Source organism: Oncorhynchus nerka, linkage group LG20 (assembly GCF_034236695.1).
Source record: "Oncorhynchus nerka isolate Pitt River linkage group LG20, Oner_Uvic_2.0, whole genome shotgun sequence".
NCBI classification, from domain to species: Eukaryota; Metazoa; Chordata; class Actinopteri; order Salmoniformes; family Salmonidae; genus Oncorhynchus; species Oncorhynchus nerka.
Genome location: NC_088415.1, coordinates 4,356,370 through 4,380,864, shown reverse-complemented (window position 1 = coordinate 4,380,864; position 24,495 = coordinate 4,356,370). Strand labels below are relative to the sequence as shown.

Sequence of the window (24,495 nt, the reverse complement as noted above, 5' to 3'; positions counted from 1 at the left end):
AAAGAAAACAAGCCTGGGAAAAATAAAAAATAACCTTTTGAATTCCATAGTCCAACAAATTAATTCTACTACGGAATATCGACAGATTGAAAGGGGGTGAGGGGGTGAGGGGGTCTGGGTTCAGGATGGGGGCCTGGTCTGGGGGTAAAAATAAATATTTTTTTCCAGCAAATTAATTTCTTGAATAAAAACAAAATTATAATTAAACAAAAATAAAAAAATCCACTCCTCTTTTTTTCTGGCAAATCTTATGTTCTGCAGCAGAACAAGTACAAAAAGTCCTTGTTACGTAAATCGTTCCTTACACCACCAATTCTGAAACGGTCAAATAAGGTTATAAAATATGTATTGGGTTGTTTCACCCTGGCAGTCAGCCAATCACTGTCACCCTGGCAGTCAGCCAATCACTGTCACCCTGGCAGTCAGCCAATCACTGTCACCCTGGCAGTCAGCCAAATCACTGTCAACAAACTCCTCCAATGAAAGCAGAGAAACTACCAGAGTAGATTGTCAACTAGAGAGAGAATAAAGCAGTCTCCTAAACCTACATGAACCAACAGGTATTTTTCTTTCTTTCTGAAGCTAATCCTTTAACTCAGTCTCCTCTCTGACATAGCTACACATTAAAAACACAGTGATGTCACAAAGCAAGATGACAGCCAGGACAGATACAGAGTGTTGATTGGTCGATGAGGATTCCCTTGGAATGGGGAACACTTGTCCTCTCCCCAGCGACCTGCTGTCCGTTTGGTGTATTTATTAAATCTCTATGACGATGTGACAATGATGTCATCTTCTTATGTTCCAACCGTCTCCTATAGCAACCGTCTGATTCTTCTGAATGCAACCTACTGATTGCCCACAGTCCCCCCCCTCCAATAATGAGATACACTAGATTATATCATGAGCAGTTATTTGTGTTGACTATTGCTTGTGTAGATTAACAGGGGAGAGGAGACTAGAGAACTATCTAGCAACAACAGTTAAACAAGACCGAACAGTTTTTTGTATTTTGATTCCACAGAAAATCATATCATAGGAAAATAAAAAAGTTAATTATGTGCTTTCCATGGTTTAAACAAGTAAATGTCAATAATAATAAGAAGAAGAAATACAGAAGAATGAAATAAGGCGTCCATGGCACCACAACGTCCAGTGATGAGGGGATCTGGTGTTTCTCAGCTTTATCTATTTTGCAGCCATTTTGTGACTGATGGGTGGTCGGGCCTGGTCTGGGTTCAGGATGGGGGGTCTGGGTTCAGGATGGGGGTCTGGGTTCAGGATGGGGGCTGGTCTGGGTTCAGGATGGGGCTGGTCTGGGTTCAGGATGGGGCTGGTCTGGGTTCAGGATGGGGCTGGTCTGGGTTCAGGATGGGGGCCTGGTCTGGGTTCAGGATGGGGGGCCTGGTCTGGGTTCAGGATGGGGCTGGTCTGGGTTCAGGATGGGGCTGGTCTGGGTTCAGGATGGGGGCCTGGTCTGGGTTCAGGATGGGCCTGGTCTGGGTTCAGGATGGGCCTGGTCTGGGTTCAGGATGGGCCTGGTCTGGGTTCAGGATGATGGGCCTGGTCTGGGTTCAGGATGATGGGCCTGGTCTGGGTTCAGGATGATGGGCCTGGTCTGGGTTCAGGATGATGGGCCTGGTCTGGGTTCAGGATGGGGCCTGGTCTGGGTTCAGGATGGGGCTGGTCTGGGTTCAGGATGGGGCTGGTCTGGGTTCAGGATGATGGGGCTGGTCTGGGTTCAGGATGGGGGCCTGGTCTGGGTTCAGGATGGGGGGCCTGGTCTGGGTTCAGGATGGGGCCTGGTCTGGGTTCAGGATGGGGGCCTGGTCTGGGTTCAGGATGGGGCTGGTCTGGGTTCAGGATGGGGGGCCTGGTCTGGGTTCAGGATGGGGGCCTGGTCTGGGTTCTGGGGGCTTCTGGGTTCAGGATGGGGGCCTGGTCTGGGTTCAGGATGGGGGCCTGGTCTGGGTTCAGGATGATGGGCCTGGTCTGGGTTCAGGATGGGGCTGGTCTGGGTTCAGGATGATGGGCCTGGTCTGGGTTCAGGATGATGGGCCTGGTCTGGGTTCAGGATGGGGGGCCTGGTCTGGGTTCAGGATGGGGGGCCTGGTCTGGGTTCAGGATGGGGGCCTGGTCTGGGTTCAGGATGGGGGCCTGGTCTGGGTTCAGGATGGGGGCCTGGTCTGGGTTCAGGATGGGGGCCTGGTCTGGGTTCAGGATGGGGGGCTGGTCTGGGTTCAGGATGGGGGGCTGGTCTGGGTTCAGGATGGGGCTGGTCTGGGTTCAGGATGGGGGCTGGTCTGGGTTCAGGATGGGGGCTGGTCTGGGTTCAGGATGGGGGGCTGGTCTGGGTTCAGGATGGGGGGCTGGTCTGGGTTCAGGATGGGGGCCTGGTCTGGGTTCAGGATGGGGGCCTGGTCTGGGTTCAGGATGGGGGCCTGGTCTGGGTTCAGGATGGGGGCCTGGTCTGGGTTCAGGATGGGGGCCTGGTCTGGGTTCAGGATGGGGGCCTGGTCTGGGTTCAGGATGGGGGGCCTGGTCTGGGTTCAGGATGGGGGCCTGGTCTGGGTTCAGGATGGGGCCTGGTCTGGGTTCAGGATGGGGCTGGTCTGGGTTCAGGATGGGGTCTGGTCTGGGTTCAGGATGGGGGCCTGGTCTGGGTTCAGGATGGGGGGCTGGTCTGGGTTCAGGATGGGGGGCTGGTCTGGGTTCAGGATGGGGCCTGGTCTGGGTTCAGGATGGGGGGCCTGGTCTGGGTTCAGGATGGGGCTGGTCTGGGTTCAGGATGGGGGGTCTGGTCTGGGTTCAGGATGGGGGGCCTGGTCTGGGTTCAGGATGGGGGGCCTGGTCTGGGTTCAGGATGGGGCTGGTCTGGGTTCAGGATGGGGCTGGTCTGGGTTCAGGATGTGCTGTTGTAGGGTTAGATGGGGTTCTGGTAGAGGTTGGAGTCCGGGGTCTAGGTGGAGCCTGTATTGTATTCAGTAGGGAAGGTGTTGTATTCAGTTCAGTCATAGTCATCATGGACAACAAGGGGAGAGGAAGGTAACCCCTCACTGGTCTGATCTGGCCTTCTTCGGACCAGCAGGTTTCCTACAAGAGGAGACAAAACATGAATCAACAGATGAACATGGATAAGGCTGCAGAGTTAGGACAGAGAGTTAAGTTGAGAGTTATGACTGAGGGGTGACCACAGCCGACTACTGAAAAACGTTTTGCATTTCCAAATAAATAAATAAATTCATAGTATTTTTTTTAAGGAATGTACAGTTTAAAACACCCGAATTCACGAATTCTAACTTCTTATTTAAATTGTTCTGTGGATACTAAAAATAAAAAGAGAGAGAGAGGAGGATGAATCCTAGTACTCACATGTCAGGTGAGGAACCTGGTCTCTTCACGGTAGGTTTACCTACAAGGCCATCTTTACTAATCTCTACAGGGAGAGGGGAAACAGATAGGATTGTACTGAACAACATTTCAAAGATTTTACTGGAGTTACAAGTTCATATGAGGAAATCAGTCAACTGAAAAATTCGATTCCGGCCCTAATTTATGGCGTAGATCAGAAAACCAGTCGGTGTCTGGGCGTGAGCACCATTTGCCTTATCGCAGCGCGACATCTTCACAGTTGTTGTTGTCCCGCTCCTCTTCAATGGTTGTGTGACGATACCGGATATCGTCGGGAACTGGAACACCCCGTCATACACGTCGATCCAGAGCATCCCAAACATGCTCAACGGGTGTGGTGACGTCTGGTGATTATGCAGACCATGGGGGAAATTCTCAGTCTCCAGGAATTGTGTACAGATCCTTGCGACTGTGCATTATCATGCTGAAACATGAGGTGATTGCGGCGGATGAATGGCCCTCAGATCATACACCAGGATCTCGACATAGTATCTCTGTGCATTCCAATTGCAATTGTGTATGTTGTCCGTAGCTTATGCCTGCCCCATACCATAACCCCACCATGGGGCTCTCTGTTCACAACGTTGACATCCGCAAACCGCTCGCCCGCTCAACGCCATACACGCTGTCTGCCATCTGCTCGGTACAGTTGGAACTGTGATACATCTGTGAAGAGCACACTTCTCCAGCGAGGCCAGTGGCCATCGAAGGTGAGCATTTTCCCACTGAAGTCGGTTACGACGCCAAACTGCAGTCAGGTCAAGACCCTGGTGAGGACGACGAGCACGCAGATGACAGTTCAGTCAGGTCAAGACGAGCACGCAGGTCAACTTCCTTAAGACGGTTTCTGACAGTTTGTGCAGATATTCTTCGGTTGTGCAAAACCCCCCAGTTTCATCAGCTGTCCAGGTGGCTGGTCTCAGACGAATTACTGCCAAATTCTCTAAAATGACGTTAGAGGCGGCTTATGGTAGAGAAATGAACATTCAAATTCTCTGGCAACATCTCTGGTGGACATTCCTGAAGTCAGCATGTCAATTACACGCTCCCTAAAAACTTGAGACATCTGTAGCATTGTGTTGTGTGACAAAACTGAACATTTTAGAGTGGCCTTTTATTGCCCCCAGCACAAGGCGCACCTGTGTAGTGAATATTTTGTTCACTCAGCTTCTTGATATGCCACATGTCAGGTGGATGGACTATCATGGCAAAAGAGAAATGCTCACTAACAGGGATGTAAACAAATTTGTGAAAAACAATTTAGAGAAATAAGATTCTTGTTCATAATGGAACATTTCTGGGATCTTTAATTTCAGCTCATGAAACATGGAACCAACACTTTACATGTTGCGTTTATATTTTTGTTCAGTGTAATATTGACAAGTGAATCGAGTTTAACATAGCGTTCCGTACCTTGGAGCCACCTGACCTGCGTGGCAGGGCCGTAACCTTTCTCGTTGCGGGCTGCGATGCGGAAGATGATGGCAGGCTTGGTGGTGTAGTCTATGTGTGCGTTGGACAGGCTGGACGACTGCACCAGGCAGGAAGGGTTGGGCCCACAGAACACTCGCATGAAAGCCAGCTGGGCTGGGGTGGTGGTGGTGGTGGGCTTGGCCTGCTCCCCGCTCTGGGCGCTCTGGATGGCCAGGTACACAGAGTACTCAATGATCTTACCAGATGTGACCGACGGAGGCTCCCAGGTCAGGTGGGCGCCGTCTGGGCTCTGAGGGGAGAGAGTGAGGAGGGGAGGAGTGGGGAAAGATAGAGGGAGGAGGGGGGAGAGGAAGAGAGGGGAAGAAAGCGTGATATGAGCTACAAACACAGAATCATATAAACAAGGTGAAATAAAACATGCGTGATAAAATAACACTTCCTGGGTCAAATACGTTTGATAAAATTATACTTCCTGGGTCAAATACGTTTGATAAAATAACACTTCCTGGGTCAAATACGTTTGATAAAATAACACTTCCTGGGTCAAATACGTTTGATAAAATTATACTTCCTGGGTCAAATACATTTGATAAAATAACACTTCCTGGGTCAAATACGTTTGATAAAATTACACTTCCTGGGTCAAATACGTTTGATAAAATTACACTTCCTGGGTCAAATACGTTTGATAAAATAACACTTCCTGGGTCAAATACGTTTGATAAAATAACACTTCCTGGGTCAAATACGTTTGATAAAATAACACTTCCTGGGTCAAATACGTTTGATAAAATAACACTTCCTGGGTCAAATACGTTTGATAAAATAACACTTCCTGGGTCAAATACGTTTGATAAAATAACACTTCCTGGGTCAAATACGTTTGATAAAATAACACTTCCTGGGTCAAATACGTTTGATAAAATTACACTTCCTGGGTCAAATACATTTGATAAAATAACACTTCCTGGGTAAAAATATGTTTAAGAATGTGTTCTTTACTGACTTAACTGGTTAAATACTACAAATGTAATTGAATCAAATCAAATGTGTTACCTTGCTGATCTTGATCGCACAGGGAGCTCCGGGGAAGCCCGGTAGACACGTCTTGAAGGCCGAGACCTCTGAGAAGTTCCCTCGACCACAGGTGTTGATCCCGGCCACTCTGAATTTATAGGCCGTCCCTGGCTGGAGATCCATCTTCCTCATCTGACTGTAGTCCGGGATCGTCCCAGAGTCATCCTACAACACACAGAAAAACAACATGTTTTCCTTGATATCTTATGAGGCTATGCTCCGTGTGACATAGGCTGACGGGACAGTAGTGGGTAGTAAGTTTTAAGTTCCTCGGCGTACACATCACAGACTAACTGAATTGGTCCACCCACACAGACAGCGTGGTGAAGAAGGCGCAGCAGCGCCTCTTCAACCTCAGGAGGCTGAAGAAATTTGGCTTGTCACCAAAAGCACTCACAAACTTCTACAGATGCACAATCGAGAGCATCCTGTCGGGCTGTATCACCGCCTGGTACGGCAACTGCTCCGCCCACAACCGTAAGGCTCTCCAGAGGGTAGTGAGGTCTGCACAACGCATCACCGGGGGCAAACTACCTGCCCTCCAGCACACCTACACCACCCGATGTCACAGGAAGGCCATAAAGATCATCAAGGACAACAACCACCCGAGCCACTGCCTGTTCACCCCGCTATCATCCAGAAGGCGAGGTCAGTACAGGTGCATCAAAGCTGGGACCGAGAGACTGAAAAACAGCTTCTATCTCAAGGCCAACAGACTGTTAAACAGCCATCACTAACATTGATTGGCTGCTGCCAACACACTGACTCAACTCCAGCCACTTTAATAATGGAAATTGATGTAAAAAATGTATCACTAGCCACTTTAAACAATGCCACTTAATATAATGTTTACATACCCTACATTACTCATCTCATATGTATATACTGTACTCTATACCATCTACTGTATCTTGCCTATGCCGCTCTGTACCATCACTCATTCATATATCTTTATGTACATGTTCTTTATCCCCTTACACTTGTGTGTATAAGACAGTAGTTCTGGAATTGTTAGTTAGATTACTTGTTGGTTATCACTGCATTGTCGGAACTAGAAGCACAAGCATTTCGCTACACTCGCATTAACATCTGCTAACCATGTGTATGTGACAAATGACATTAGATTTTTGATTTAGGCTGAAGATATGTTTATAAGTCCCGTGCCATTATTTTATAGTAAGAACAATTTAACTTAGCTGAAAATATTTCTTAAGTATATTTTTCCCCTTTACGGAGTAAATGTGGTAAATGATGTGGCTATATTGAGGTAATAGCGATTACGTGAAACAGGTCCTATATGATTTAGAGTTATTTGGCGACTTTAGTTGTGAATGATACAAACCTTACAATGTCCTAGATATCAAAACATTCAGTGCGTTCAGAAAGTATTCTGACCCTTCCCTTACGTTACAGCCTTTTTCTAAAATTGATTAAATAACTTTCTTTCCTCATCAATCTACACACAATACCCCATAATGACATCACAATACCCCATAATGACATCACAATACCCCATAATGACATCACAATACCCCATAATGACATCACAATACCCCATAATGTAAAAGGTAAAACAGGTTTGTCATTGTTGCGAATTTATTACAAGTTAAAAAAACTGAAATACATTATTTAAATAAGCATGGGACTCCCGAAATTGAGTTCAGGTGCATCCTGTTTCCATTGATCATCCTTGAGATGTTTCTACAACTTGACTAGAGTCCACCTGTCGTAAATTCAATTGATTGGACATGATTTGGAAAGGCACACACCTGTCTATATAAAAGGTCCCACAGTTGACAGTGCATGTCAGAGCAAAAACCAAGCCACGAGGTCGAAGAAATTATCCGTAGAGCTCCGAGACAGGATTGTGTCGAGGCACAGATCTGGGGAAGGGTACCAAAACATTTCTGCAATATTGAATCAGCATTAATGTCTTAATCTAGTCCTGTTTACAGTAAACAGGAAATATGGGACATATACTACATGTGTTTTTGTGTTGTCTGTTCCAAGAACACAGTGGCCTCCATCATTCTTAAATCATTCATTCTCCATTCATTCATTCTTAAAAGGAAGAAGTTTGGAACCACCAAGACTCTTCCTAGAGCTGGCCACCCGGCCAAATTGTGCAATCGGGTGAGAACGGCCTTGGTCAGGGAGGTGACCAAGAACCCGATGGTCACTCTGACAGAGGTCCAGAATTCCTCTGTGGAGATGGGAGAACCTTCCAGATGGACAACTACTTCTGATGAAACCAAGATTGAAGTATTTTGCCTGAATGCCAAGCGTCACGTCTGGAGGAAACCTGCCACCATCCCTACGGTGAAGCATGGTGGTGGCAGCATGATGCTGTGGGGGATGTTTTTCAGAGGCAGGGACTTGGAGACTAAATCAGGATTGAGGGAAAGATGGACAGGAAAAAAGTAGAGATCCTGGATGAAAACCTGCTCCAGAACGCTCAGGACCTCAGACTGGGTTGAAGGTTCACCTTCCAACAGGACAACGTCCCTTTGTGATGTCATTATGGTGTATTGTGATGTCATTATGGGGTATTGTGATGTCATTATGGGGTAAAGCACACAGCCAAGACAACGCTTCGGGACAAGTCTCTGAGTGGCCCAACCTGAGCCTGGACTTAAATCCGATCGAACATCTCTGGAGAGACCTGAAATTAGCTGTGCAGCGACGCTCCCCATCCAACCTGACAGAGCTTGAGAGGATCTGCAGAGAAGAATGGGAGAAACTCCCCAAATACAGGTGTGACAAGCTGGTAGCGTCATACCCAAGAAGACTCGAGGCTGTAATCGCTGCCAAAGGTGCTTCAACAAAGCACAGAGTAAAGTGTCTGAATACGTATGTAAATGTGATATATATATATTTTTTAAAAAAACATGTTTTTGCTTTGTCATTATGGGGTATTGGGTGTAAATTGATAACAAAAAAAACAATTTAATACATTTTAGAATAAGGCTGTAATGTTTCTAACCTTGTTCCTGCAGCTACCCAGTGCTTCATTTAACATCGATTGTAACATGATGTCGCAACGCAAGATAGTGTCAATAAACTGTTGACAGCCTTGCTGTGCGCTCTAGAAAGGACTAAAAAGTGAGATAGGAGACTGGTGGTGAGATATTCTGTATAACTAAAAAGTTAATGTGTCACTCAATTAATTATGAAAATATATAAAAATTCCCTTTTACTAGGCTATTCAAAATCAAAATTCACTATAATCGAAGGCTAACTATAAGCCGCCCTGCACAATCATTGGACCAACAGCATCGCCAAGGGTTATAGGTTCTCTCCCACAATCATTGGACCAACAGCATCGCCAAGGGTTATAGGTTCTCTCCCACAATCATTGAACCAACAGTATCACCAAGGGTTATAGGTTCTCTCCCACAATCATTGGACCAACAGTATCGCCAAGGGTTATAGGTTCTCTCCCACAATCATTGGACCAACAGTATCGCCAAGGGTTATAGGTTCTCTCCCACAATCATTGGACCAACAGCATCGCTAAGGGTTATAGGTTCTCTCCCAAAATCATTGGACCAACAGTATCGCCAAGGGTTACAGGTTCTCTCCCACAATCATTGGACCAACAGCATCGCCAAGGGTTATAGGTTCTCTCCCACAATCATTGGACCAACAGCATCGCCAAGGGTTATAGGTTCTCTCCCACAATCATTGGACCAACAGCATCGCCAAGGGTTATAGGTTCTCTCCCACAATCATTGAACCAACAGTATCGCCAAGGGTTATAGGTTCTCTCCCACAATCATTGGACCAACAGCATCGCCAAGGGTTATAGGTTCTCTCCCACAATCATTGGACCAACAGCATCGCCAAGGGTTATAGGTTCTCTCCCACAATCATTGGACCAACAGTATCGCCAAGGGTTATAGGTTCTCTCCCACAATCATTGGACCAACAGCATCGCCAAGGGTTATAGGTTCTCTCCCACAATCATTGGACCAACAGCATCGCCAAGGGTTATAGGTTCTCTCCCACAATCATTGGACCAACAGCATCGCCAAGGGTTATAGGTTCTCTCCCACAATCATTGGACCAACAGCATCGCCAAGGGTTATAGGTTCTCTCCCACAATCATTGGACCAACAGCATCGCCAAGGGTTATAGGTTCTCTCCCACAATCATTGGACCAACAGCATCGCCAAGGGTTATAGGTTCTCTCCCACAATCATTGGACCAACAGCATCGCCAAGGGTTATAGGTTCTCTCCCACAATCATTGGACCAACAGCATCGCCAAGGGTTATAGGTTCTCTCCCACAATCATTGGACCAACAGCATCGCCAAGGGTTATAGGTACTCTCCCACAATCATTGGACCAACAGCATCGCCAAGGATTATAGGTTCTCTCCCACAATCATTGAACCAACAGCATCGCCAAGGGTTATAGGTTCTCTCCCACAATCATTGGACCAACAGCATCGCCAAGGGTTATAGGTTCTCTCCCACAATCATTGAACCAACAGTATCGCCAAGGGTTATAGGTTCTCTCCCACAATCATTGGACCAACAGTATCGCCAAGGGTTATAGGTTCTCTCCCACAATCATTGGACCAACAGTATCGCCAAGGGTTATAGGTTCTCTCCCACAATCATTGGACCAACAGCATCGCCAAGGGTTATAGGTTCTCTCCCAAAATCATTGGACCAACAGCATCGCCAAGGGTTATAGGTTCTGTCCCACAATCATTGGACCAACAGCATCGCCAAGGGTTATAGGTTCTCTCCCACAATCATTGGACCAACAGCATCGCCAAGGGTTATAGGTTCTCTCCCACAATCATTGGACCAACAGCATCGCCAAGGGTTATAGGTTCTCTCCCACAATCATTGAACCAACAGCATCGCCAAGGGTTATAGGTTCTCTCCCACAATCATTGGACCAACAGCATCGCCAAGGGTTATAGGTTCTCTCCCACAATCATTGGACCAACAGCATCGCCAAGGGTTATAGGTTCTCTCCACAATCATTGGACCAACAGCATCGCCAAGGGTTATAGGTTCTCTCCCACAATCATTGGACCAACAGTATCGCCAAGGGTTATAGGTTCTCTCCCACAATCATTGGACCAACAGCATCGCCAAGGGTTATAGGTTCTCTCCCACAATCATTGGACCAACAGCATCGCCAAGGGTTATAGGTTCTCTCCCACAATCATTGGACCAACAGCATCGCCAAGGGTTATAGGTTCTCTCCCACAATCATTGGACCAACAGCATCGCCAAGGGTTATAGGTTCTCTCCCACAATCATTGGACCAACAGCATCGCCAAGGGTTATAGGTTCTCTCCCACAATCATTGGACCAACAGCATCGCCAAGGGTTATAGGTTCTCTCCCACAATCATTGGACCAACAGTATCGCCAAGGGTTATAGGTTCTCTCCCACAATCATTGGACCAACAGCATCGCCAAGGGTTATAGGTTCTCTCCCACAATCATTGGACCAACAGCATCGCCAAGGGTTATAGGTTCTCTCCCACAATCATTGGACCAACAGCATCGCCAAGGGTTATAGGTTCTCTCCCAAAATCATTGGACCAACAGCATCGCCAAGGGTTATAGGTTCTCTCCCACAATCATTGGACCAACAGCATCGCCAAGGGTTATAGGTTCTCTCCCACAATCATTGGACCAACAGCATCGCCAAGGGTTATAGGTTCTCTCCCACAATCATTGGACCAACAGCATCGCCAAGGGTTATAGGTTCTCTCCCACAATCATTGGACCAACAGCATCGCCAAGGGTTATAGGTTCTCTCCCACAATCATTGGACCAACAGCATCGCCAAGGGTTATAGGTTCTCTCCCACAATCATTGGACCAACAGCATCGCCAAGGGTTATAGGTTCTCTCCCACAATCATTGGACCAACAGCATCGCCAAGGGTTATAGGTTCTCTCCCACAATCATTGGACCAACAGCATCGCCAAGGGTTATAGGTTCTCTCCCACAATCATTGGACCAACAGCATCGCCAAGGGTTATAGGTTCTCTCCCACAATCATTGGACCAACAGCATCGCCAAGGGTTATAGGTTCTCTCCCACAATCATTGGACCAACAGCATCGCCAAGGGTTATAGGTTCTCTCCCACAATCATTGGACCAACAGCATCGCCAAGGGTTATAGGTTCTCTCCCACAATCATTGGACCAACAGCATCGCCAAGGGTTATAGGTTCTCTCCCACAATCATTGGACCAACAGCATCGCCAAGGGTTATAGGTTCTCTCCCACAATCATTGGACCAACAGCATCGCCAAGGGTTATAGGTTCTCTCCCACAATCATTGGACCAACAGCATCGCCAAGGGTTATAGGTTCTCTCCCACAATCATTGGACCAACAGCATCGCCAAGGGTTATAGGTTCTCTCCCACAATCATTGGACCAACAGCATCGCCAAGGGTTATAGGTTCTCTCCCACAATCATTGGACCAACAGCATCGCCAAGGGTTATAGGTTCTCTCCCACAATCATTGGACCAACAGCATCGCCAAGGGTTATAGGTTCTCTCCCACAATCATTGGACCAACAGCATCGCCAAGGGTTATAGGTTCTCTCCCACAATCATTGGACCAACAGTATCGCCAAGGGTTATAGGTTCTCTCCCACAATCATTGGACCAACAGCATCGCCAAGGGTTATAGGTTCTCTCCCACAATCATTGGACCAACAGCATCGCCAAGGGTTATAGGTTCTCTCCCACAATCATTGGACCAACAGTATCGCCAAGGGTTATAGGTTCTCTCCCACAATCAAGAAAAAAACCATTTGAGCGTAGCATTAGGTAACCAGTCCATTCAGTATGCACAATAACAGTTCACACTCAAAAGGCTAGGCCAATTCATTTTTTCAAGCTTGGGCTCATAGGCTCTAATATAATTATGGGTGTTTTGAAATAATCATCAGCTCGGAAAGCATTGTCCATTTTGTTGTGTTAAGGCTTTAAAACAACCATGTTTTCCACTGTTTCAACCTGCTGTTGAACTTGTTTCTTCCATACTGATCATCACAGTGAGGGGAGTTTTAAAAGCTGCGTACTGTTTTGATGATAAGTGATTTTAGATCACATCTGCATCAAAGTCAGAGGCGTTAGAGCAGGGGTGTCAAACTCAAATACCCAGTGGGCCAAAATGTAAAACCTGAACAAAGTCACGGGCCAACATTGAACAAATTAACCTTTTAATATGGACGCAAACAAGTTTTGCTTTAACATTGAATATGGAACAAGCATCGCTTATTACCATACAATATATAATTTAATAGTGGAGACATGCAAAATCGAATTTCAAATGAAAAAAAAAACACATCAATGGCATTCATTTATTAAATAAATAAAATTTAAATAAAAATTGTATGCCTCTTTTTTCTATTTGCAGCCTTCTGATTTAAATACCAAAATAAACTTTTTCCACTGGCTAATAATTTGACAAATAAAATGATAATAAATCAATCAACCATTCAAGCCCATGCCTTGTAGCAAGAAAAAGTGCATAAAGAAAACGTTAATTATTGCACACTGGTCTAATCTGATGTGCCCAAGCCAGATACCTGGCATCTCTTCTTGGATGCTAGTTCATCAATGTCTGGGCTCAAGCTCTGAGCTGAAGAAATCCTCAGTGTCGAGCGAAGATGTTCATCAGTCAGACGTCTCCTGTGAGTTGTTTTGGTCATCTTCATCGAGGAGAAAAGTTGCTCGCATAGATAAGTGCTGCCGAACATGGAGAGCATCTGAGCAGCTTGGGTGCGGAGCTGAGGCATTGTGTCAGGGATGAACCGTGGAAACTGTGCGGCGCCCACAGCATCATACTTTGACTTCAGCGTGTCGTTGCACTGGAGTTCAATCAGCTCCATTTGGATGTTGGTTGGTGCATTTTCCACATCAACTGCGAAGGGATTACTAAGCAGTTCAAACTTGCATTTCTGGGCATCGAAGTCGGCAAATCGCCGGCTAAACTCAGCGGCGAGAACACTGAGTATTTCAGCAAACTGTGCGCATGGGAACACGGCGGTAGAGATCTGCGCTTTTATGGATTGGCAGCAGGGAAAATGGCAAGGGTTTCCTTGCAGCATCTGATTCTCCCACAGGCACAGTTTAGTTTTGAAGGCCCTCACTGCAGCGTACATGTCTGTGATGATGCGCCCCGCCCCTGAAGCTGCAGGTTCAGCGCATCGAGATGGCTCGAGATGTCACAGAGAAAGGCCAGCTCACACAGGAACTTTTGCTCCCGGAGCTCTGCTGTATCCTTCCCTTTGGTTTCCAGGAATTGACATATTTCCTCACGCAGCTCGAAACATCTGTTCAGTACTTTTCCTCTGCTTAGCCATCTCACCTCTGTGTGATACGGCACGTCTGCGTATTCCGAACCACACTCCTCCAGAAAAGATTTAAACTGGCGGTGATTTAGACCTTTGGCTCTTATAAAGTTAACTACCTGTGTTACTGTGGTCATAACATGTTCCATCTTTAGGGCTTTGGCACACAGTGCTTCCTGATGTATGATGCAGTGGTAAACAGTTAGCTCACCTGCACAGTTCTCTTCCCGCATCTTCTCCCGAACCATGCCCACCAGTCCACTCTTTTACCGCACACGCTGGCGCACCATCTGTCGTTAATCCAACGAGTTTATCCCACGGCAGCTTTATTTCAGTTACACATTTGGAAACCTCCTCAAAGATTTCCTTTCCTGTGGTTGTGCCATGCATCGATTTGAATCCTAATAGCTCCTCCGTAACACACAGATTTGAGTCCACTCCACGGATGAAGAGTGACAGCTGAGCAGTATCAGATGCGTCGCAGCTCTCATCCACAGCGAGGGAGAACGCAACAAAATCTTTTCCCTTTTCCATCAGCTGGTCATACAGATTGGTGGCAAGATCACATGTGCGATCAGCTCCTGTGTTCCTGCTCAGGCTCACGTTTGAAAATGCTTTTTTTTTTCTCTGGGCATACGAGGTCACAAACCTTCATCATGCACTTTTTCATGAACTCTCCCTCATTAAAGGGCCGGGCTGATTTTGCGATCTCTGCTGCCACTATATAACTAGCCTTTATAGCAGCCTCGCTTTGTGATGTGGCTTTTTTTAAACATATTCTGTTGTGAAACCAAAACTTCTTTTCATCTCCTCTACTTTCTGGCTCCTTTGAGTCATGTCCAGGTCCTTGTATTTGTCACGGTGTTTCGTTTCATAGTGTCGTCTAATGTTGTACTCCTTACTTACAGCCACGTTGACTCCACAAACAAGACAAACAGGTTTGTCTTTTACATATGTAAACAGATATTCTGCCTCCCACTTGTCCAGAAAGCTCCTGTTTTCTGCCTTTCTTTTCGCCATTTTTGGGAAGGGTTAGCTTCTATGTTGCTATGACTACTGTCACAGAGGAGAGAGCGTTTTTGGGTCCTGTCCTGATTGGCGCGCGAAAACAGCAGAGCATTATGGGATTCGTAGTATTAGTGGTAAATGCGCTGTATAATACCGGCGGGCCAGCTCTAGTAGTAATTTGGTATTGTCTCGCGGGCCAAATATAATTACCCCGCGGGCCAAATTTGGCCCACGGGCCAGTTTGACACCCATGCGTTAGAGTGACAATAGAGCCCTGAGTACCAGACCATTAGCACCTGATGGAGGGACAATAGAGCCCTGAGTACCAGGCCATTAGGACCTGATGGAGAGACAATAAAGCCCTGAGTACCAGGCCGTTGGTGACCTGATGGAGGGACAATAGAGCCCTGACTACCAGGCCATTAGGATCTGATGGTCGTTAGCAAGTTGGTTACAACCAAAGCATGTTTATAATGCATAAAAGGAGATCACCCTGACTCAATGGCCATGTGGAATTTTACTGCGGCCATCACTCATGACTGCCGGTAATACGGTCAACCAAACAACCCTAGTAGGAGGAAGCCGTAGATCATAAGTCTTTCCTTGATTCGTCGCATCGTCTCTCCTTAGCTCCTCCTCCTCAAAAAGCATCGGAGGAGAAGTTCAGAGGGATGAACCTTGGGAGGTTCTCTTCCAACACATTTTGAGAATGAGACTATGAGCGAGCATGTGAGGAATTGAGGAAAAACAAAATCAGAATGTGTGAAAGCACTTAGAAAAGCATAAATAAAATAAAAAACCCCAATGCATTATCATCGGTAACAACAGTGACTTCAGAACAACAGTAGTGTCTTACATCAACGGTAGCCGCGTCTTCGTCGGGTAGGTAGTAGTGCGTGACCACCGTGTTGGTAACCTTGACGATGCCAACGTCAAACCACTGGTTGTCTTTCTTCAGCGGGGCTTTGGCCACCGCAGGAGGCGGAGCTGGCCTCTGGAGTTACAAGAAAACACAAAGAAGAAGAACAGATGTCACATTTATTCATTAGAGGAATAGTCAACACAGAAAAATATGTAATAATTCAAATGAGCGAATCTACATTAATATATATATTTTTTTTTACAATTTAAAAAAATATTATTTCTTTAGGAACCTTTATTTACCCAAGTTAAACAATTTAAAGGCAATGCTACCAAATACTAATTGAGTGTGACATTTCACATTCTTAAAAATAAAGTGGTGATCCTAACTGACCCTAAGACAGGGAATTTTTTTACTAGGATTAAATGTCAGGAATTGTGAAAAACTGAGTTCAAATGTATTTGGCGAAAGGTGTATGTAAACGTCCCACTTCAACTGTACGTCATGGCAAAATGTGAAGAATTTCGGGGAAATTTGCTTTAAAAAAAGCACATTTTCTCTCAGCCTCATGGCAAAGTGTAGGAATTGAGGTCTGGGCGATAAATCCAATTAAATCGAATTAATTTGAATGTATGTTTTCGCTTAAAAAAAAAGCAGGTTAAACTAGTTTGATAAAAGAATACAATTAATTAGTGTGTCTCATGGTTGTGGCTTCTATTTAGACTAAGTATAATTTTACAAGCCCTAAATGCATTACATTAGTGCTGTTTTAAAATGCAGTTCATTTTGCCTTTAAAAAAAAAATTTTTTTAAAAACTGATGTAGAGAAAACATTGTATATATTAACATCGGGCATCACCCATTTTTGCAGGAAATTCGCCAAGCCCACCACCTAAACCCCATTTTTATCCAGGAAAAACCCTGTTTGGGAACACTTTACCTGAAGCCTGCGGTTATAATGCATTATAAGACATGTCATGAGCATGTGTCACCCCTTTTATAACGTCTTATAAAATCATCTCATAGTGAACCTGACTAAATAACAGCCATTTTTAGTTACTTCAATAATTAAAAATCAGGTTAACAGAGGTCAGCCAGAAAGCCAATCTAGTCCAGTCCACGCACCCCAGCGGCAGACTCTATTCCATTACTTCAATAATTAAAATCAGGTTAACAGAGGTCAGCCAGAAAGCCAATCTAGTCCAGTCCACGCACCCCAGCGGCAGACTCTATTCCATTACTTCAATAATTAAAAATCAGGTTAACAGAGGTCAGCCAGAAAGCCAATCTAGTCCAGTCCACGCACCCCAGCGGCAGACTCTATTCCATTACTTCAATAATTAAAATCAGGTTAACAGAGGTCAGCCAGAAAGCCAATCTAGTCCAGTCCACGCACCCCAGCGGCAGACTCTATTCCATTACTTCAATAATTAAAATCAGGTTAACAGAGGTCAGCCAGAAAGCCAATCTAGTCCAGTCCACGCACCCCAGCGGCAGACTCTATTCCATTACTTCAATAATTAAAATCAGGTTAACAGAGGTCAGCCAGAAAGCCAATCTAGTCCAGTCCACTCACCCCAGCGGCAGACTCTATTCCATTACTTCAATAATTAAAATCAGGTTAACAGAGGTCAGCCAGAAAGCCAATCTAGTCCAGTCCACTCACCCCAGCGGCAGACTCTATTCCATTACTTCAATAATTAAAATCAGGTTAACAGAGATCAGCCAGAAAGCCAATCTAGTCCAGTCCACGCACCCCAGCGGCAGACTCTATTCCATTACTTCAATAATTAAAATCAGGTTAACAGAGGTCAGCCAGAAAGCCAATCTAGTCCAGTCCACTCACCCCAGCGGCAGACTCTATTCCATTGACCACCTCTGCCATGGTTGTAGCTGCCTGTATCTTAGCCGGGCTGGTCACCATCATGGTCTGAGTGGGGGTTAAGGTGCAGGACGGAGCCAATCGGGTCACAGCCTGGGTCACTGCAGCAGCCAGCTCATCGGCGTTGCTCTCTGACGCTGGGTCGTTCAGGCTGTCTGCTGGGGCCAGGCCCTCGGTGGGCTGGGTCAAATCATAAACTTTACTTATAAAAGCATTTCGTAATAATTAAAAATGCAGTTCAAGGTGCTTCCTTAACAAATGCAAACGATACATTCAGACCACCTAAAAGACAGACAGAAAACAGACGAGACAGTAGGGCTGCATTCAGACCACCTAAAAGACAGACAGAAAACAGACGAGACAGTAGGGCTGCATTCAGACCACCTAAAAGACAGACAGAAAACAGACAAAGACAGTAGGGCTGCATTCAGACCACCTAAAAGACAGACAGAAAACAGACGAGACAGTAGGGCTGCATTCAGGGCTGCATTCAGACCACCTAAAAGACAGACAGAAAACAGACGAGACAGTAGGGCTGCATTCAGACCACCTAAAAGACAGACAGAAAACAGACGAGACAGTAGGGCTGCATTCAGACCACCTAAAAGACAGACAGAAAACAGACGAGACAGTAGGGCTGCATTCAGACCACCTAAAAGACAGACAGAAAACAGACGAGACAGTAGGGCTGCATTCAGACCACCTAAAAGACAGACAGAAAACAGACGAGACAGTAGGGCTGCATTCAGACCACCTAAAAGACAGACAGAAAACAGACGAGACAGTAGGGCTGCATTCAGACCACCTAAAAGACAGACAGAAAACAGACGAGACAGTAGGGCTGCATTCAGACCACCTAAAAGACAGACAGAAAACAGACGAGACAGTAGGGCTGCATTCAGACCACCTAAAAGACAGACAGAAAACAGACGAGACAGTAGGGCTGCATTCAGACCACCTAAAAGACAGACAGAAAACAGACGAGACAGTAGGGCTGCATTCAGACCACCTAAAAGACAGACAGAAAACAGACGAGACAGTAGGGCTGCATTCAGACCACCAGGCAGAGCGGTTAGAGACAGGCAGAGCGGTTAGAGACAGGCAGAGCGGTTAGAGGCAGGCAGAGCGGTTAGAGACAGGCAGAGCGGTTAGAGACAGAGGCAGGCAGAGCGGTTAGAGACAGAGGCAGGCAGAGCGGTTAGAGACAGAGGCAGGCAGAGCGGTTAGAGGCAGGCAGAGCGGTTAGAGGCAGAGGCAGGCAGAGCGGTTAGAGACAGGCAGAGCGGTTAGAGACAGAGGCAGGCAGAGCGGTTAGAGACAGAGGCAGGCAGGCAGGTTAGAGAGAGACAGGCAGAGCGGTTAGAGGACAGAGGCATAGAGTTAGAGACAGAGGCAGGCAGAGCGGTTAGAGACAGAGGCAGGCAGAGCGGTTAGAGGCAGGCAGAGCGGTTAGAGACAGGCAGAGCGGTTAGAGACAGAGGCAGGCAGAGCGGTTAGAGACAGGCAGAGCGGTTAGAGACAGAGGCAGGCAGAGCGGTTAGAGACAGAGACAGGCAGAGCGGTTAGAGACAGGCAGAGCGGTTAGAGACAGGCAGAGCGGTTAGAGACAGAGGCAGGCAGAGCGGTTAGAGACAGGCAGAGCGGTTAGAGGCAGGCAGAGCGGTTAGAGACAGAGGCAGGCAGAGCGGTTAGAGACAGAGGCATGCAGAGCGGTTAGAGACAGAGGCAGGCAGAGCGGTTAGAGGCAGGCAGAGCGGTTAGAGACAGAGGCAGGCAGAGCGGTTAGAGACAGAGGCAGGCAGAGCGGTTAGAGACAGAGGCAGGCAGAGCGGTTAGAGACAGAGGCAGGCAGAGCGGTTAGAGACAGAGGCAGGCAGAGCGGTTAGAGACAGGCAGAGCGGTTAGAGACAGAGGCAGGCAGAGCGGTTAGAGACAGGCAGAGCGGTTAGAGACAGAGACAGGCAGAGGCAGGCAGAGCGGTTAGAGACAGAGGCAGGCAGAGCGGTTAGAGACAGAGGCAGGCAGAGACAGTTAGAGACAGAGGCAGGCAGAGCGGTTAGAGACAGGCAGAGCGGTTAGAGACAGAGACAGGCAGAGCGGTTAGAGACAGAGGCAGGCAGAGCGGTTAGAGGCAGAGGCAGGCAGAGCGGTTAGAGGCAGAGCGGTTAGAGGCAGGCAGAGCGGTTAGAGACAGGCAGAGCGGTTAGAGACAGGCAGAGCGGTTAGAGACAGAGGCAGGCAGAGCGGTTAGAGACAGAGGCAGGCAGAGGTTAGAGACAGAGGCAGGCAGAGCAGGCAGAGCGGTTAGAGACAGAGGCAGGCAGAGCGGTTAGAGACAGAGGCAGGCAGAGCGGTTAGAGACAGAGGCAGGCAGAGCGGTTAGAGACAGGCAGAGCGGTTAGAGACAGAGACAGGCAGAGCGGTTAGAGACAGAGGCAGGCAGAGCGGTTAGAGGCAGAGGCAGGCAGAGCGGTTAGAGGCAGGCAGAGCGGTTAGAGACAGAGGCAGGCAGAGCGGTTAGAGACAGAGACAGAGGCAGAGACAGGCAGAGCGGTTAGAGGCAGAGGCAGGCAGAGCGGTTAGAGGCAGAGGCAGGCAGAGCGGTTAGAGACAGGCAGAGCGGTTAGAGACAGGCAGAGCGGTTAGAGACAGGCAGAGCGGTTAGAGACAGGCAGAGCGGTTAGAGACAGAGGCAGGCAGAGCGGTTAGAGACAGAGGCAGGCAGAGCGGTTAGAGACAGAGGCAGGCAGAGCGGTTAGAGACAGAGGCAGGCAGAGCGGTTAGAGACAGAGGCAGGCAGAGCGGTTAGAGGCAGGCAGAGCGGTTAGAGACAGAGGCAGGCAGAGCGGTTAGAGGCAGGCAGAGCGGTTAGAGACAGGCAGAGCGGTTAGAGACAGAGGCAGGCAGAGCGGTTAGAGACAGAGACAGGCAGAGCGGTTAGAGACAGGCAGAGCGGTTAGAGACAGAGGCAGGCAGAGCGGTTAGAGACAGAGACAGGCAGAGCGGTTAGAGACAGAGACAGGCAGAGCGGTTAGAGACAGAGACAGGCAGAGCGGTTAGAGACAGAGACAGGCAGAGCGGTTAGAGACAGAGGCAGGCAGAGCGGTTAGAGACAGGCAGAGCGGTTAGAGGCAGAGCGGTTAGAGACAGAGGCAGGCAGAGCGGTTAGAGACAGAGGCAGGCAGAGCGGTTAGAGACAGGCAGAGCGGTTAGAGACAGAGGCAGGCAGAGCGGTTAGAGACAGAGGCAGGCAGAGCGGTTAGAGAGAGGCAGGCAGAGCGGTTAGAGACAGAGACAGGCAGAGGTTAGAGACAGAGGCAGGCAGAGCGGTTAGAGACAGAGGCAGGCAGAGCGGTTAGGGACAGAGGCAGGCAGAGCGGTTAGAGACAGGCAGAGCGGTTAGAGACAGAGGCAGGCAGAGCGGTTAGAGACAGAGACAGGCAGAGGTTAGAGACAGAGGCAGGCAGAGCGGTTAGAGACAGAGGCAGGCAGAGGTTAGCAGAGCAGAGAGCGGTTAGAGACAGAGGCAGGCAGAGCGGTTAGAGACAGGCAGGCAGCGGTTAGAGACAGAGGCAGGCAGACAGAGACAGGCAGAGCGGTTAGAGACAGAGACAGGCAGAGCGGTTAGAGACAGAGACAGGCAGAGCGGTTAGAGGCAGGCAGAGCGGTTAGAGACAGGCAGAGCGGTTAGAGACAGGCAGAGCGGTTAGAGACAGGCAGAGCGGTTAGAGGCAGAGGCAGGCAGAGCAGGCAGAGCGGTTAGAGGCAGGCAGACCGATTAGAGAGAGAGGCAGGCAGAGCAGGCAGAGCGGTTAGAGGCAGGCAGACCGATTAGAGACAGAGGCAGGCAGACCAGTTAGAGGCAGGCAGACCGTTAGAGTAAAACAGAGGTTGGGCCGACTGACCTGGTTGTGTTGTGCTGCTGCCTGGGCAGTAGGAGACAGTTGGAGACAGGAGGTTAGCGACAGACAGGCAGTTAGCGACAGACAGGCAAGCAGGCAGAAAGTTAGCGACAGACAGGCAGAAAGTTAGCGGCAGACAGGCAGAAAGTTAGCGACAGACAGGCAGAAAGTTAGCGACAGACAGGCAGAAAGTTAGCGGCAGACAGGCAGAAAGTTAGCGGCAGACAGGCAGAAAGTTAGCGGCAGACAGGCAGAAAGTTAGCGACAGACAGGCAGAAAGTTAGCGACAGACAGGCAGAAAGTTAGCGACAGACAGGCAGAAAGTTAGCGACAGACAGGCAGAAAGTTAGCGACAGACAGGCAGGCAGACAAACGGTTAACGACAGGTAGTAAAACAGTGGTTGGGCTGACTGACCTGGTTGTGTTGTGCTGCCTGGGGCCTGAGCAAGAGCCTGGGCCTGAGCAAGAGCCTGGGCCTGAGCAAGAGCCTGGGCCTCCTGGGCCTCCTGCAGCTGCTGCTGTTGTTGTACCAGGGCTGCCAGCTCAGCCTGAGTCAACACAATGGGGATGGTGGTGGTGTGATGGCCACCGTCTCCTTCATCTGGAGAGAGACAGGAGAGACGAGACTGCTAACACCAAGGATTCTCTCTCCAGCCCTACCACACATCTGGTTAAAACAGCCAACCTGCTAGTCTTCATAAGATGTGCCAGCGTTGGGATTCAACAAGCCCTAGTGGAGCAGTAGGCCCTAGTGGAGCAGTAGACCCTAGTGGAGCAGTAGACCCTAGTGGAGCAGTAGACCCTAGTGGAGCAGTAGGCCCTAGTGGAGCAGTAGGCCCTAGTGGAGCAGTAGGCCCTAGTGGAGCAGTAGGCCCTAGTGGAGCAGTAGGCCCTAGTGGAGCAGTAGGCCCTAGTGGAGCAGTAGGCCCTAGTGGAGCAGTAGACCCTAGTGGAGCAGTAGACCCTAGTGGAGCAGTAGGCCCTAGTGGAGCAGTAGAACCAGTAGACCCTAGTGGAGCAGTAGGCCCTAGTGGAGCAGTAGGCCCTAGTGGAGCAGTAGGTCCTAGTGGAGCAGTAGAACCAGTAGACCCTAGTGGAGCAGTAGACCCTAGTAGAGCAGTAGAACCAGTAGACCCTAGTGGAGCAGTAGGCCCTAGTGGAGCAGTAGGCCCTAGTGGAGCAGTAGAACCAGTAGACCCTAGTGGAGCAGTAGACCCTAGTGGAGCAGTAGGCCCTAGTGGAGCAGTAGACCCAGTAGGACCTAGTGGAGCAGTAGACCCTAGTGGAGCAGTAGGCCCTAGTGGAGCAGTAGATTCTAGTGGAGCAGTAGGTCCTAGTGGAGCAGTAGGCCCTAGTGGAGCAGTAGACCCAGTAGGCCCTAGTGGCGCAGTAGACCCTAGTGGAGCAGTAGGCCCTAGTGGAGCAGTAGGCCCTAGTCCCCAGTCTGTCTCTCTACTTCCTCATGACAGCGTGTATGGCCAGGGTCAGGCTGGCTGGCTCTCTGTCTGTCTGGCTGGCTCTCTCTCGCTCTCTCTGGCTGGCTGGCTGTCCGGCTCTCTGCCCACTCTTCCGCCCATCTGTGCACTCACTCATGACAGCGTGCTGTGCGGCCTGCAGGACAGCCTGTATGGCCTTGGCCTGGGCCTCCTCAGTAGCAGCGTGTTGTGCTGCCTGCTCGGCTGCAGCGGTAACAGCCAGCTCCTCGGGGGTTAAACCAGTCACCATCAGGGTCTGCTGGCCCCCCGAGCCACCTTCAGACATCAGCTCCGCAGGCAGGCCCTAGACAACAGGATGCAGAAAAGGGGGGAAAATGTTGAGGACAATGTCAAGATGTGTGAATGTATTACAACTAAACAACAAGCTTGCTCAGAAATGAAGTGCACCTCCTGCTCCCCTTGGTTCTGTTCCTCCATGTCCTCCACATGGACATGTATCCCAGCTGCAGCAGCCTCTTCCAGGGTCACAACCCTCACTGTGCCCTCTGGGAGAGAGTCGGTCTGCATGGCCTCCTCTTCCTCTTCAGCCCTCGATGCCACCGCCTCGGACGACCCAGACATTGATGAGATCTCCTGGAGAATATAGAAGAGAGAAGCAGAGCGAGCAAGGAGAGCGAGAGAGAGAAGAGCGAGGAGAGCGAGAAGGAGAGCGAGAGAGAAAAGGAGAGCGAGAGCGAGAAGGAGAGCGTGCGAGAGAGAGAAGGAGAGCGAGCGAGAGAGAGGAGAGCGAGCGAGAGAGAGAAGGAGAGCGAGCGAGAGAGAGAAGGAGAGCGAGCGAGAGAGAGAAGGAGAGCGAGAGAGAGAGAGAAGGAGAGCGAGAGAGAGAGAGAAGGAGAGCGAGAGAGAGCGAGCGCGAGAGAGAGCGAGAGAAGGAGAACGAGAGAGAGAAGGAGAGCGAGAAGAGAAAAGGAGAGCGAAAAGGAGAGCGAGAGAGAAAAGGAGAGCGAGTGAGTGCGAGGGAGAGCGAGAAGGAGAACGAGAGAGAGAAGGAGAACGAGAGAGAGAAGGAGAACGAGAGAGAGAAGGAGAACGAGAGAGAGAAGGAGAACGAGAGATAGGAGAATGAGAGAGTGCGAAAGG

The 24,495-nt window shown here is 48.6% G+C and overlaps 1 protein-coding gene across 1 annotated transcript in view; it reads right to left on the bottom strand.

Annotated features, from left to right (window-relative positions):
• Positions 1 to 2,702: 2,702 nt before the first annotated feature.
• LOC115121975 (host cell factor 1-like) overlaps positions 2,703 to 24,495 on the bottom strand; it is an 81,941-nt gene continuing 60,148 nt past the window's right edge. The window contains 10 exon segments of the mRNA XM_065005136.1: positions 2,703 to 3,093; positions 3,373 to 3,436; positions 4,825 to 5,134; positions 5,902 to 6,087; positions 16,130 to 16,267; positions 17,982 to 18,197; positions 21,923 to 21,943; positions 22,378 to 22,520; positions 23,509 to 23,698; positions 23,803 to 23,988. Of these exon segments, the coding sequence (XP_064861208.1) occupies positions 3,054 to 3,093; positions 3,373 to 3,436; positions 4,825 to 5,134; positions 5,902 to 6,087; positions 16,130 to 16,267; positions 17,982 to 18,197; positions 21,923 to 21,943; positions 22,378 to 22,520; positions 23,509 to 23,698; positions 23,803 to 23,988 (1,494 nt within the window). The 3' untranslated portion in view covers positions 2,703 to 3,053.